The 12235-nt window shown below is 45.2% G+C and overlaps 1 protein-coding gene across 1 annotated transcript in view; it reads left to right on the top strand.

Annotated features, from left to right (window-relative positions):
- Positions 1 to 12235, top strand: part of ADAMTS13 (ADAM metallopeptidase with thrombospondin type 1 motif 13) — a 67697-nt gene that overhangs the window by 35409 nt on the left and 20053 nt on the right. The window contains exons 15-18 of the mRNA XM_056860196.1: positions 3169 to 3249; positions 3899 to 4080; positions 5730 to 5865; positions 8297 to 8426. Coding sequence (XP_056716174.1) covers positions 3169 to 3249; positions 3899 to 4080; positions 5730 to 5865; positions 8297 to 8426 — 529 coding nt within the window. The remainder of the gene's footprint in view (positions 1 to 3168; positions 3250 to 3898; positions 4081 to 5729; positions 5866 to 8296; positions 8427 to 12235) is intronic.

Below are 12235 nucleotides of genomic sequence, written 5' to 3'. Positions count from 1 at the left end.
AACTGATGACTCAGGGCAGAGTGGAACTGATGACTCAGGGCAGAAAAGCGAAGCCACACTACAGACATGCGCACTTGGATTCCAGGCTGAAGCTCCCGCCCCACCCAAGCGTGGCTAAAAGTAAAAACAACGTGGCTGTAGCGGCCTCAAGGGGGACCGCCCTCTTCTCCTCCGAGACCTGAACTGGCTGAGCCAGGGGAGCTTCCTCGGCCTCCCACACATCCTGCCGCATCATCCGCCCAGCGCAGGTGCGACCGCGCCCAGGGCTGGCCCGCCCGCCTTTCAGATGGGAAGCGGGGCTACAGCTGGTGTGCGGCGGCACGCCGCCGTGTCTCTGCAGCCCGGCTCCTTCTGGCTGTCGGCCAGTTCCTCACCTCTCTGCTTGGGGTCTTCCCTGCCCTCACGGACGGATCAGGGTTACAGGGCGTCTGGGTTAGTCCTGGACAGCCCGGGATGAGGGCTGTCCCAGGACAGTGGCGGCGACCCCCCAGAAAACACTTCGCGACTCCCTTGGGGGTCCCGATCCCCAGGTTGAGAACCACTGTGCTAAGGTATCCAAGTGCGAATTCCATCGTAACCAACTGACTTTCCTGGGATACATAATCTCACCCCAGGGACTGACTATGGGTCCAAGAAGGTATGAGCGGTAGTGGATTGGGAACTGCCATCAACTTGTAAGCAAGTGCAACAGTTCCTCGGGTTCGTGAATTTTTACAGAGGGTTCCTCCCCAACTTCGCCCAGATTGCGTTGCCCATCACCGACCTCCTAAAAGCTCAGCCATCCGCTCGGGTAGAGTGGACGGCGGAATGTCAAAAGATTTTTGAGACTCTCAAACGGTTGTTTACCACTGAGTCTGTGCTGAAGCATCCAAACTGTCAACGGCCTTTCATTGTTCAGGTAGACGCTTCAGAAGTAGCCATGGGAGGAGCCTTGCTGCAAGAGGGAAATGATGGGCAGACCAAACGGGTTAATGCTGTGTTGAAATGTTATTTACGGTGTTATGTCAATTACCATCAAGATGACTGGGTGAATCTCTTACCCTTTGCAGAATATGCCTACAACAATGCTGTGCATCAGTCTACAGGTTTCAGCCAGTTTTGCATTGTGTATGGGAAAGAGTTCAGCCTTCTGGGCAGTGTGGATGTTTCGAGGGAGGAGGGAGGTGCAGACGTTTCTGAATGGGTGCACACAATTCAAACCACTTGGCTGTGGTTGCAGAAAAATTTGAAACAGGCTAAACAAAGATATAAAGCCCAAGCCGATAAACATCATTCTCCAGGGTGGGAGCTCAAGGTGGGGGACTTAGTATACTTGTCCACCAAAAACTTGCGGTCTCTGCGTCCGAGCAAGAAACTCAGTGAAAGATTCATCAGCCCTTTTCCCATAGCGAGAATCGTCAATCTTGTAACGGTGGAACTCGTTCTCCCTAAGGCTCTGAGAAAGGTCCATCCCGTTTTCCATGTTAGCCTTTTGAAACAACATGTCCCCTCACCCGAGTGGCACCCCAAAGTCCCCCCAGAAGTGCCTAGCGTGGTGGGTGGGGAAGAACACTGAGGTGTCCAAAATCCTTGACTCCCGTATCCACAGGGGGGGGACTCCAATACCTGGTTCGGTGGAAACATTTTGGCCCTGCTTACGATGAGTGGGTTGTGCATCACCATGTCTCCGCCCCCAGGTTGGTGTGTCAGTTCCATGCATTGTACCCGGATCGTCCTTCCCCACTGAACATGGGGGGAGGGGGGCCTTAGAGGGGGCAGAATGTCAGGCACCGGCCTGTTGTTCAGTGGCTAGCCAGGTGGTTAGCCTCAAGGTCATGATGTTATTGGTTCTTGTGGGTTATCCGGGCTGTGTAACCGTGGTCTTGGTATTTTCTTTCCTGACGTTTCGCCAGCAGCTGTGCCAGGCATCTTCAGAGGAGTAACACTGAAGGACAGTGTCTCTCAGTGTCAAGTGTGTAGGAAGAGTACTCTTCCTACACACTTGACACTGAGAGACACTGTCCTTCAGTGTTACTCCTCTGAAGATGCCTGGCACAGCTGCTGGCGAAACGTCAGGAAAGAAAATACCAAGACCACGGTTACACAGCCCGGATAACCCACAAGAATCAATGAACTCTGACCGTGAAAGCCTTCGACAATATCATGATGTTATTCTCTGTACTGATGTTGTGTCTTACGCCGGCTCTTCCCTGGGAACAAGACCCTGAGAACAGGGAACGGGGGGGGGGGGCGTTCTAAAAGATTTGCTCTTCTTAATATTCCCTACATCCTCAGCATTTCCCCATTAGTGTCGTTGCTTATTCCCAAGTCACTTTCTGCTTACCACTGTGCTTATTTCTCAATAAACAACTTTCTATGCAAAACCTGCCTAGGAGTTCGTTTGTGGGATTTAGCTGGTGATCCAGAGCTGACAATAAGTGGCACTATGCCAGCGTCCATGCTAGTTTGCACAGCTCAAGTGGCACGGATGCCGATGTAGGGGTCACGCCAACTCCTAAGAGCCTTCGCTCCCCCTTCAGGAATGCAGTTAGAAATCACTTCGCTCTCCCCACCCCCCACCCCCCCATGTTTTTCCTGCGTTTTCTGGTTGCCGCCAGAAAATGCGGGGGAAATGCAGAGAGAGAGCAAAGTGACTTCCAGAGGTCAGAAAAATGTGTATGATGAAAACAAAGCCCCGAAGTTGTGTGTGTGTGTGGGGGGGTGATCACCACAGAAACAACCCTTGCATAAAAGGCCTTGGACCTATTTTGAAAATGTCTCTCTTACAGCATTCTCTGCCTTTTTTACACCATTTATATGGACTCAAGGCATTAAAATTGTGTACATTTAATGGAGCAAAAAGGAAAAAAATGGCAGGTTTGAATCACACAAGGGCAAAGCGAAAAAGAAACGGAACTGTTCGTCAAAAGGGAGGGGCTGCCAAATTTGTTCGCATTCCTGTTTCAGACTTGACAAGATGCATGAAATATTTTGGCCTGTAGTTGTCCTGGAGGACAACATTTTGCGGAGCGATAACAGCACAGGGAAACATCTGGCTCATACTCTGTAACAACGTGGTGTGAACAGTCATGGCACAGTAATGAGGTCTACTTCAGTCTCTGCGTTTCTCTTCCTGGATCTTCATGGTATGAATGTGACCATAACTCCTCTCAATTTCCCCCCTCCCAGAATATGTTACTTTTCTGGCGCTTTCTCGTAACACCACCACAGTCCGTGTGGTTAATCAGAATCCACTCTTCACTCACCTGGGTAAGTGCCACAGTGGTGGGCAGGCATAAGAGAGTTGGTGTGCTCTCGCACAGTGACCAGTCGGTGCAGCAGGGCTTGTGCAGCAGATCTTCCCCCTCAGAAAGGAAAGCACCAACAAGCAGTCCCTGGGAATGAATGGCAGGTCTCAGGGCAGGCAGCCACATCCCACAAGTTGTGTTGACAAAGGTCTGCATTGATGTTCTTTTATTCCCAGCAAATTCCATAGACAGAGGAATGATAATATGTGGCTGTGATGGAAGGAGCCGTCAAGTTGCAGCCGACTTTTGGTGACCCAGAAGGGTTTTTCAGGGCAGCAGGTGTTCAGAGGTGGTTTGCCATGGCCTGTCTCTGCATAGCAATGCTGGATTACCTAAGTGGTCTCCCATCCAAGTACTAACCAGGGCTGACCCCACTTAGCTTCCAAAATCTGATGAGATCTGGCAAGCCTCAGAACTGCACCCCAGGACCATGGGGTTTTCAAGGCAGGAGATGTCCAGAGGTGGTTGCCATTGCCTGCCTCTGTGTAGCAGCCCTGAACTTCCTTGGTGGACTCCCAATCCAAGTCATAACCAGGGCCAACCCTGCTTAGCTAATGAGCAGCTATGGCTAGCCTGGGCCCTAACGGTACATGACTGTTGCTTTATTCTAGCTGTGAAGGTCCGAGGGCAGTACGTGGTGGCTGGGGCTGGCAGCATCTCTTTGAACGTCACTTACCCCTCTGTCCTGGAGGACAACCAGCTAGAATACAAGGTCTTTCTTATGGAGGACAACCTGCCTAGCTCAGAGGAAGTTCGCATGGATGGACCAGTGCAGGAGGATGTAGAGATACAGGTAATAAAGCAAAAAGGTGGTGTACCCAGATGAAGGCCATGTTGAGCAGGGATGTTGAGGCAGGCAAAACTAGTCCAGGAAACATCTGATGAGTTGGCAGGACTGGGTCGGCAGTGGGCTCCTCCTTCAGAGGAGAGGTTATCTTCCTGCTTATCTAGGCCAGAATCTAGGCTGGCCTTGTTTCTTAGGGCCAAAATGCACATTATATATTTGTTTATTTATTAACTTTATGGTCTGTCTTTTTCAGAGGGACTCAGGGCGTGTTACACAGATTGAATCAATAAATCAACAAAATGGGATATGTAATAAACAATGCATTAGGATTGTAGAAGTCTGGAACCAACCAGAAATCTAAAAGATAGAACTGAGATATGGAATAAGTATTCACATGACACATTAAGTAGTGCAAAAATTACACAGTAGGATCCTATTTACAGTAAGCTGTACTCAGTAGTATAGACCACCATACTCAATCATTTATCCAAGTAAGTTTGTGAACCATTTTGTACAGTGCAACCCTAAAAACCTCTCAGAGGACGGGAATCGGGCTTCCCTCGCACACCACTTGTGCACACCCTCCCTCCGGGGGAGGGTGCTGTTTGCCCCTTCCTCGAGCTCCACATGTCCTGGGATGGCAAAAACAGCATGGAAGGGAAGCCTTCCCCCTTACAGCAGTTGGAGCCACATTGAGCAACTGAGAGGTCTGAAAAGGCTAGTTGCAGCATGAACGTGTAACTCAGGTCAGGACGGGCTTCCGTGACGCAACCTGTCTCACACGTAACGCGTATTTTGGGCCTATGCCAAATTCTGGGACATGTAGAATAAGGAACAAAGGAATCCAGAAGAGCCTTGGAGAAGGACAAAGAACAAAGAATGGCCTCTAGGAATGTAGAAAGAGTCTAGCTCATATCCAGAGATACAATACGTATTTAGGTCCAGGTAGAAGGAGTGTCTGAGAAGGGAGAGAATGGCCCACTGAGGTCAGAAGCAGAGATACATGCCAAAGATGGGGCCTATTGGTTAGGGACCAACATATAATACTATGTATGAAAAACTTGTTATTTCTGATATTTTTATGATTAAAAGTGGCAATAATATATTAACAGTGTATAATTAAGGGAACAGCTGAGTACAGATAACTTTGCATGTTGTTTGAAGTTATAATTAATTAGTTAAGAATGCGCACCCTATCAAGCAGGATAAGCATTGGTAAAAATGATTTTGAAAGCCTCTAAAAAGGAGAGTCTGAATTGATGATCAGCTTCTTCGTGGGGGAAGCCCCTTGATTGGCGATCCTGCTTACTTTTGAGTAAGAGACATTTACTGGATTTTTGTAATTGCTCTCCTTACTTGAAGACTTATTGATGTAGCATTAATGGTTGGTATTATCATCCAGATCTTTTAAGTTAGCCAATATTGAAGGTGTGAATAGTTATGCCTTAATAAAGGATGAGATGCAGGCAAAAATTATCCAATAGTATTTACTTGTGTGCTCTACTCACAAAGAACCAGGCATGTTGCTGGGGCTACCTCTTGCTGTGAAGTTAATGATCTGATGATACTGAAGTGTCTTAGGAACATGCCTATACCTGAATCAGGCTGCACAAGAGTCATCCTAGCAGCTTCCTTTGGGTTTCTTTTTCCTCCAGGTTTATAGGCGATATGGGAAGGAATATGGGAGCATCACCAGCCCAGACATTGCCTTCAGCTACTTTCAACCAAATAAGAAACAGGAATTCACTTGGGCTTCCCGGCTCGGACCGTGCTCCGTGAGCTGTGGGGAAGGTGAGGTGTGTTGCTCTTTTGTTAGTCTTTAAAGTGCTACTGGACTCTTGCTCTTTTCTACTGCTAGTGACAGACTAACATGGCTACCCATTGTGTGTGGCTGTTGAGTGCCACGTCTGCTACACCAGGAAAGAAATTACACATAGGGAAAATGCAGATCCGTGCTGTCAGTTTAGGATGCTTTCAAAGGTGTGTCTCTGTCGTGGCATCTCCAAAGATCCCTGGGAATGGTAGTTTTATCAGTAATTTCTTGTTGCAAAAGATTCCCTGAAGTCCACAGGGTTCATTATCAACAGCAACGGCTCGGCAGGGAGCACCACCTAAGGATGTCCCCCATTTCCACCGCCGCTGCTGCCACCCTCCACATGGCATCACCCAGCAGCAAGGTGCTCCAGCTCCTGGGTGGGTGGCAGCAAGGGTCAAAGTGGTGGAGGAGGAAGCTGCCTCCCCATCCACTGCCTGAGGCTCCCACCTCCCCTCCCCTCATTGTAGCGCTGGCCATGAGCACAACAGGTGAACAGGTTTGGAGCTGATTCAATGAGGGGAAGACAGACATGATGTAGGGGGGACACCATCTCTCCTCCAAGTAGCCTTCCTCCAACTTTAGTATTGGGGATATGTCTCAGTTAATACAGCCAAGTTGCACAGTCATAGAAGCATGGTACCATGTGAAGTAAATAAACTCCAAAAAAGGATGCTGCAAAAAGGTAAAACTTACATTTATTGAGATAGATTCAATTCACAGTTATGTTGTCATCAGAATGAGAGCAGGAAGCCTAATCTAGAGAATACTATGGGTAGCTGTTACTAGCAGTAGAAAAGAGCAATAGTCCAGTAGCACCTTAAATAATAACAAAAATTCTGGCAGGGTAGGAGCTTTCGTGAGCCAAAACTCACTTCTTCAGATACTTCAGAATTTTTCGTGGCTCACGAAAACTCATACCCTGCCAGAAATTTTGTTAGTATTTAAGGTGCTACTGGACTATTGCTCTTTTCTACTGCTAGAGAATTCTATTCCCTGTTCCAAGTGGCCAGCTACTCTGGCATCATGTGTGTGCAAGAAAGATGTCATGGATTCTAGAGGAGAGACCTGTACATGTGTCCTACTCCTTGCCAGCCCATGAGGAAAAAGAGGAGTCAGAGAAAAGCTCCCAGGTTAGACAAAGATAGGCATTAGACAAAGATATGCTGACATTCATTAAGAAGGTAACACATATACACATCTAGAACAACATAGCACCCCTGATGTCCAGGTATGCTGTGTCGCCTTCCTCCAACATTTAGTGGCCCTTCCATGGAAGCCTCCTTAGATGGGAGGAAGGCTTCAGACTTCAGCCAAAAGGAAAGGAGGGGGTATAAAAAACTAATAAACTTTGCTCAATGGGGGGTAGGAGCCCCTGTCAGGACAAAAGCCATCTTAGGGGAATTTTCCACCTAAGATCACTCTTCTCTGGTTCCCTGCAGGTGTTAGCCACTCCACACTGGCACTTACTCCTCAAGGCACTCTACTCAGGACTGTTAATTACTCACGTAGTTCAGCTGTGAATCTGGAATGGGAGGGCGAACTCACTCTCACCATGGATACTGCCCAATGATTGGCTGAGGAGGTCAACAAGTTATGGCCAGCATTTTTCTATAAGTTATCTCCCTTTGTACCCTTTTCTCCTTATCCCTCCTTGCTGCCAAGAATATAATTGTATTATGCTCTGGTTGCTTTAAGAACCAACTGTGCCTGTGCTAGGATTCCAGTAAGTAGGATAGCTAGTCAGTTTTGTTATTTTAATTATTTTCACTGCCACTGAACTATATGCCTTGTTTATAATATATTTTCTTGAATAACTTGGGGGAGTCACTGAGACCAAACCCAGATAAAGCTCGGTTATAATACTGCACCAAGGCAGGTTCAGCGTTGACAGCCACCCCAATATTTAAAGAGACACTCCAGCAGGTTAGTCCTGCAGCATGCACCTGGTTTCATCTCAGGTTTATAGTTTGCGTGGCCAAACATATATTTGGTCAGGTTGAATGCTTGACCAGCCACCAGTCCTTCCCTTCCCCCATCAAGGTATCATGGGACAGCTTGCCTTCTTTATTGTTACTTCTGTATTCAAAACCAACAGCCTTTTTTCCAGACATCTGCAAAAGTGCTTTGGAGACTGGGGAACTGTCTTGTTGACATTACAGGTGCTAGTCAATAGGCGCTGTAGGTAACTGGCACTTGCTTGCATTCTTCCTGAAGTTTCTACCATAGCCCAACTAGGAAGAGGACAGGGCCTGCTTGCACCAGATGCAGTGATGGTTCTTCTGAACCAACGCAAGCAGTGTACAAATGTTATGCTGACATTCGACCGTAGCTGTTTCCAAATTCCCTTTCCTCCTTGGGATCTCAGCAGTGGGATGTTTGATCTTCTCTTGGTGACTCCTTTCCCAGGGATGCGGCAAGTTGATCATTCCTGCTTTGACCAGACAAGAGGTGAAATGACCAGTGACCTGCGTTGTCTGCAAACTCCTCAACCCCCTGCCAGGCAGGAGTCTTGTTCCCTGGCGCCCTGCCCGCCTCAGTGAGTAAAGGCTCTTTCTGCTAGTCCTGTTTGAGAGAAAGGATGGGTCTTGAGAAAGGATGGGGGACTCGCATTCCCCTTCAGAAGCCCCGTCACTAACTTGCACCTCTCTGGCAATTATGAAAATGCCAAACTTCGAAAATTCCAGCAGACCTACACCCTTAGAAGTACATTGAAATCAATGGACTTAGAATGGTGTAACCCTGTTTAGGATTGAAGTGTTAGTTTCCATCTTCTGAACTGGAAATTCTCAGCTGTGTTATGTCACTTGAATTTGTGGCTGTAATTGCCAACACTTGCTCGATTTGAATCCTGAACTGTGGTAGCACAAGAATACTTAGTTGCCTCTTTGCCACTCACAGAATCCTCCATTTTTGCTCATCCTGTCTAGCCCAGTAACCACATAGTCAGAAAGATGCCAAAAGCCTTGGAGACTTTGTAGTCTGTTCTTTGGCAGGAGAAGAAAAAAAAGGCCATCTTACTCTTCTGAGAACTTGCACATTAAAGGAGTAGCTAAAGGTATCTGACGAAGGAAGCTTCGACTCTCAAAAGCTCATACCCCAAAAGTCTTGTTGGTCTCTAAGGTGTTCCTGATTCAAATCTGGTTGTTCTGCTGCAGACCAACACTGCTACTGTCTTTAATTTGAGAAGGTAGCTGTGTTGGTCTGCAGTAGAACAGCTAGGGTTATCTTAGCCCAAATTTGCGATCATCACAAAATCACCTGCACTGTAAAGTTGCTACAAAGTAAAGACCAGCACACAGCTCAATGCAATAAGTATTCAAGTAGTGTAATCAATATATAACAAGAGAAGGGAAGAAACAACAAACAAGTGTAATAACAATACATAAGACAGAGAGTAGAATGACAATGAGTGGAAATAACAAAGAATTAAAGTTCCAACGTACTTTGTACAATGTCTGAAAAGACTTCCACTGGGTTGCACGCGGGAGGGGAGAAAAGTCGGAACCCCACGTGTATGCAAAATGATGGTAATTTTAGGTTGTAAGTAGGGGAGATGAATGTCTCCCCATTCAGCAGGAATAACAAGGTGGAAAACGTCTCCCGGAATTACAACGTTTTTTGCAATTAAGCTGCTTCTTCAGCCTTGAGAATAAGGATATAAGCTTACTATCTTTCTGGGTGCCAACGAGGCAGCAACAGACCAAGAAAGGGATCTTGGGGTGGTAGTGGATTGCTCGATGAAGATATCAACCCAGTGTGTGGCTGCTGTGAAAAAGGCAAATTCCATGCTGTCCATAACTACAGTAGACAAGGAATAGAGAATAAAACTGTTGCTATTACTGCCCTTGTACAAATCTATGGTGAGACCATGCTTGGAATACTGTGTACAATTCTGGTCACCATACCTAAAAAAGGATAAGGATATTGCAGAACTTGAGAAAGTTCAGAAAAGAGCAACCAAAATGATCAAGGGACTAGAGCAACTGCCCTATGAGGAGTGATTAAAACGCTTAGGGCTGTTTCGCTCGGAAAGGAGGAGGTATGATAGAGGTCTATAAAATTATGCATGGTATGGAGAGAGTGGACAGGGAGAAGCTTTTCTCCCTCTCATTACTAGAACACATGGTCATCTGCTGAAGCTGGAGGGTGAGAGATTCAAAACAGATAAAAGGAAGTATTTCTTCACACAACACATAGTTAAATTGTGGAACTCCCTGCCCCAGGATGTGGTGATGGTTGCCCACTTGGAAGGCTTTAAGAGGGGAGTGGACATGTTCATGGAGGAGAGGGCTATTCATGGCTACTAGTAAAAATGGATACTAGTCAATCAATCAAGTTTTATTTCGATACAATATCAGCTCTGAATAAAAATCAAAGGTTAAAATAATAAAATAAAATAATAAAAAGTTGATGATTCTGGGAAGGGTGATTTGAAGGAGGAAAGATCTTCTATGGGGAAAGGTTTTCAATTAGCTGTTTACGAATCCCACTAGACCGGAGGCAGAATTTGGCTACTTGAATGGTTACTGTCGCGGTCCGTGCCGTTAAGGTAACCCAGCTCCTAGAATTGACCCCTTCCTAAAAAGGAATCTGTATCTATTCAGCCTGTTACCCACTAAGCAGGGATCAACACTTTCCATCTCTCACGAGATAGACTTTCTATTGAATTGTTCCAGTAAAAATATGAAAAGAATATTTAAATAAAAATACTATTTATTTCACATAAAGTATATGCATGTAAATGGTTACAGAAATAAAAACTATATTAGTTAGTTCAACAGGAACAATAATGTATGTAAGCAATATTAGCAATATCAACAATCTCTATGACTCTATATGAGAGTTTCCCAAGTATATATTTCATTCAGGAAATAATACAGTTTACAGAAATCTTGTAAAATAATGGTTAGTGCATTGAATAAGTATTCTAATTCATTTTATTTAAATATAAGACATACTTTACCCAGTTATGTCATTGCAGAGTTTCTGTAAGGATTCTGTAAGTTCATTTAGAATAGTTAGATTTCCTTCAGGTATCCTCTAAGTATTGTTCTGTTATTTCAATGAGAGATCTCTCTGGTACCATAGTTTCATGTTAGAGCTATTACTAAAGCTCCTACATCAGTCTGTTTGTGACTGAAGGCATAAAACCATAGAGTCTCTATATGTTTGAGGTTTATGGGTTTGAAGCCCATGTTCAGATTAGAAAAGGCTATGTGAAAGCCATCTTTGAGTATGCATTGCTGTAAGCATTGCTGTATAGCTAAGAGCTATACTGTAATTAATCAGTATTTGAAGCTATATGTAAAGCTTAACATTATGTGTAGAGTATAAACTCTATTCTGCAATCTCTCTGGCAGTGCCAATCTTTAGAGAGTATTGTGTATAGTTCAGTTTAAGAGCTTAAGGCTCCATGGATCTCCATCCATGTATTTCCAATTATGTGTATTCCAATTAGAGTAATTCTCTGTGTTAGCCATTGTTGGCTGTGATGCATGTTTATGTATGCATGTGTATGTCAGACAGTTCTGTATGAGACCTCAGTCTTAGAACTGACTGCAGAGTATATTCAGTGCTCTCTCTTTGTGTAGAGAAACCCCTGGAATATGCTCTGTTAGTGGCATTTACATCTTGTCTGTCAGAACTAGGAAGTCTGTATAAAGCATAGACCTTATGAGAAGACATTAGTATTGTTAGAACAAATGAGTTCTCAATGTCACCATATTCAAACATGGTAAGATCTATATTCTTATAATCCTTAGAGTATAAGGACCTTCATCACATATTCAGGATGAAGCATTGTACAGACAGTTATTCCAGACAATCAGTCTTCAGAGAGACAGACTGTGTGGCATAATACCTCTCTCTGTGAGAGTTCTCCAGAAATAGAGACAAGAATAAATGATTCCTAATTCACGCAAGAATCAGGTTCCTAATTCACGCAAGAATCAGGCTGCCAAGTTTTTACATCTTCTGGTAGATGGAGGAAGTCCATAGGTCAGACCATCAGGATCTTCTCTAACCTTTAGTCAGAGAAAGGTCTCTATTTATACTTTTTCAGAGCCATTTATCATGTAGATGTGCTGGTCCTGTCAACTACGGCTCCAGCAGCCTTTGACTAACATATTCTATAAACAAACCATAACTTGTCAGTAGCCAGTAGCTCAATCAGTCGTTCAGCTGCAAGCTGCAATGGATACAATACACTTCTGCCATCTACAGTGGTTAGTGGATATGGCTCTGTCTATCTGACAGCGTCTGCAGCTGAGTGCTTTCTGCAGCTAAGACCTTCAGCTGAAAGAGCAGTATTAAATGTTTACAATATCAGAACCTTGAGTTCTAAAC

The sequence above is a fragment of the Euleptes europaea genome, chromosome 14 (assembly GCF_029931775.1).
Source record: "Euleptes europaea isolate rEulEur1 chromosome 14, rEulEur1.hap1, whole genome shotgun sequence".
NCBI lineage: Eukaryota > Metazoa > Chordata > Lepidosauria > Squamata > Sphaerodactylidae > Euleptes > Euleptes europaea.
This window is presented reverse-complemented; position numbering and strand designations above follow the sequence as displayed.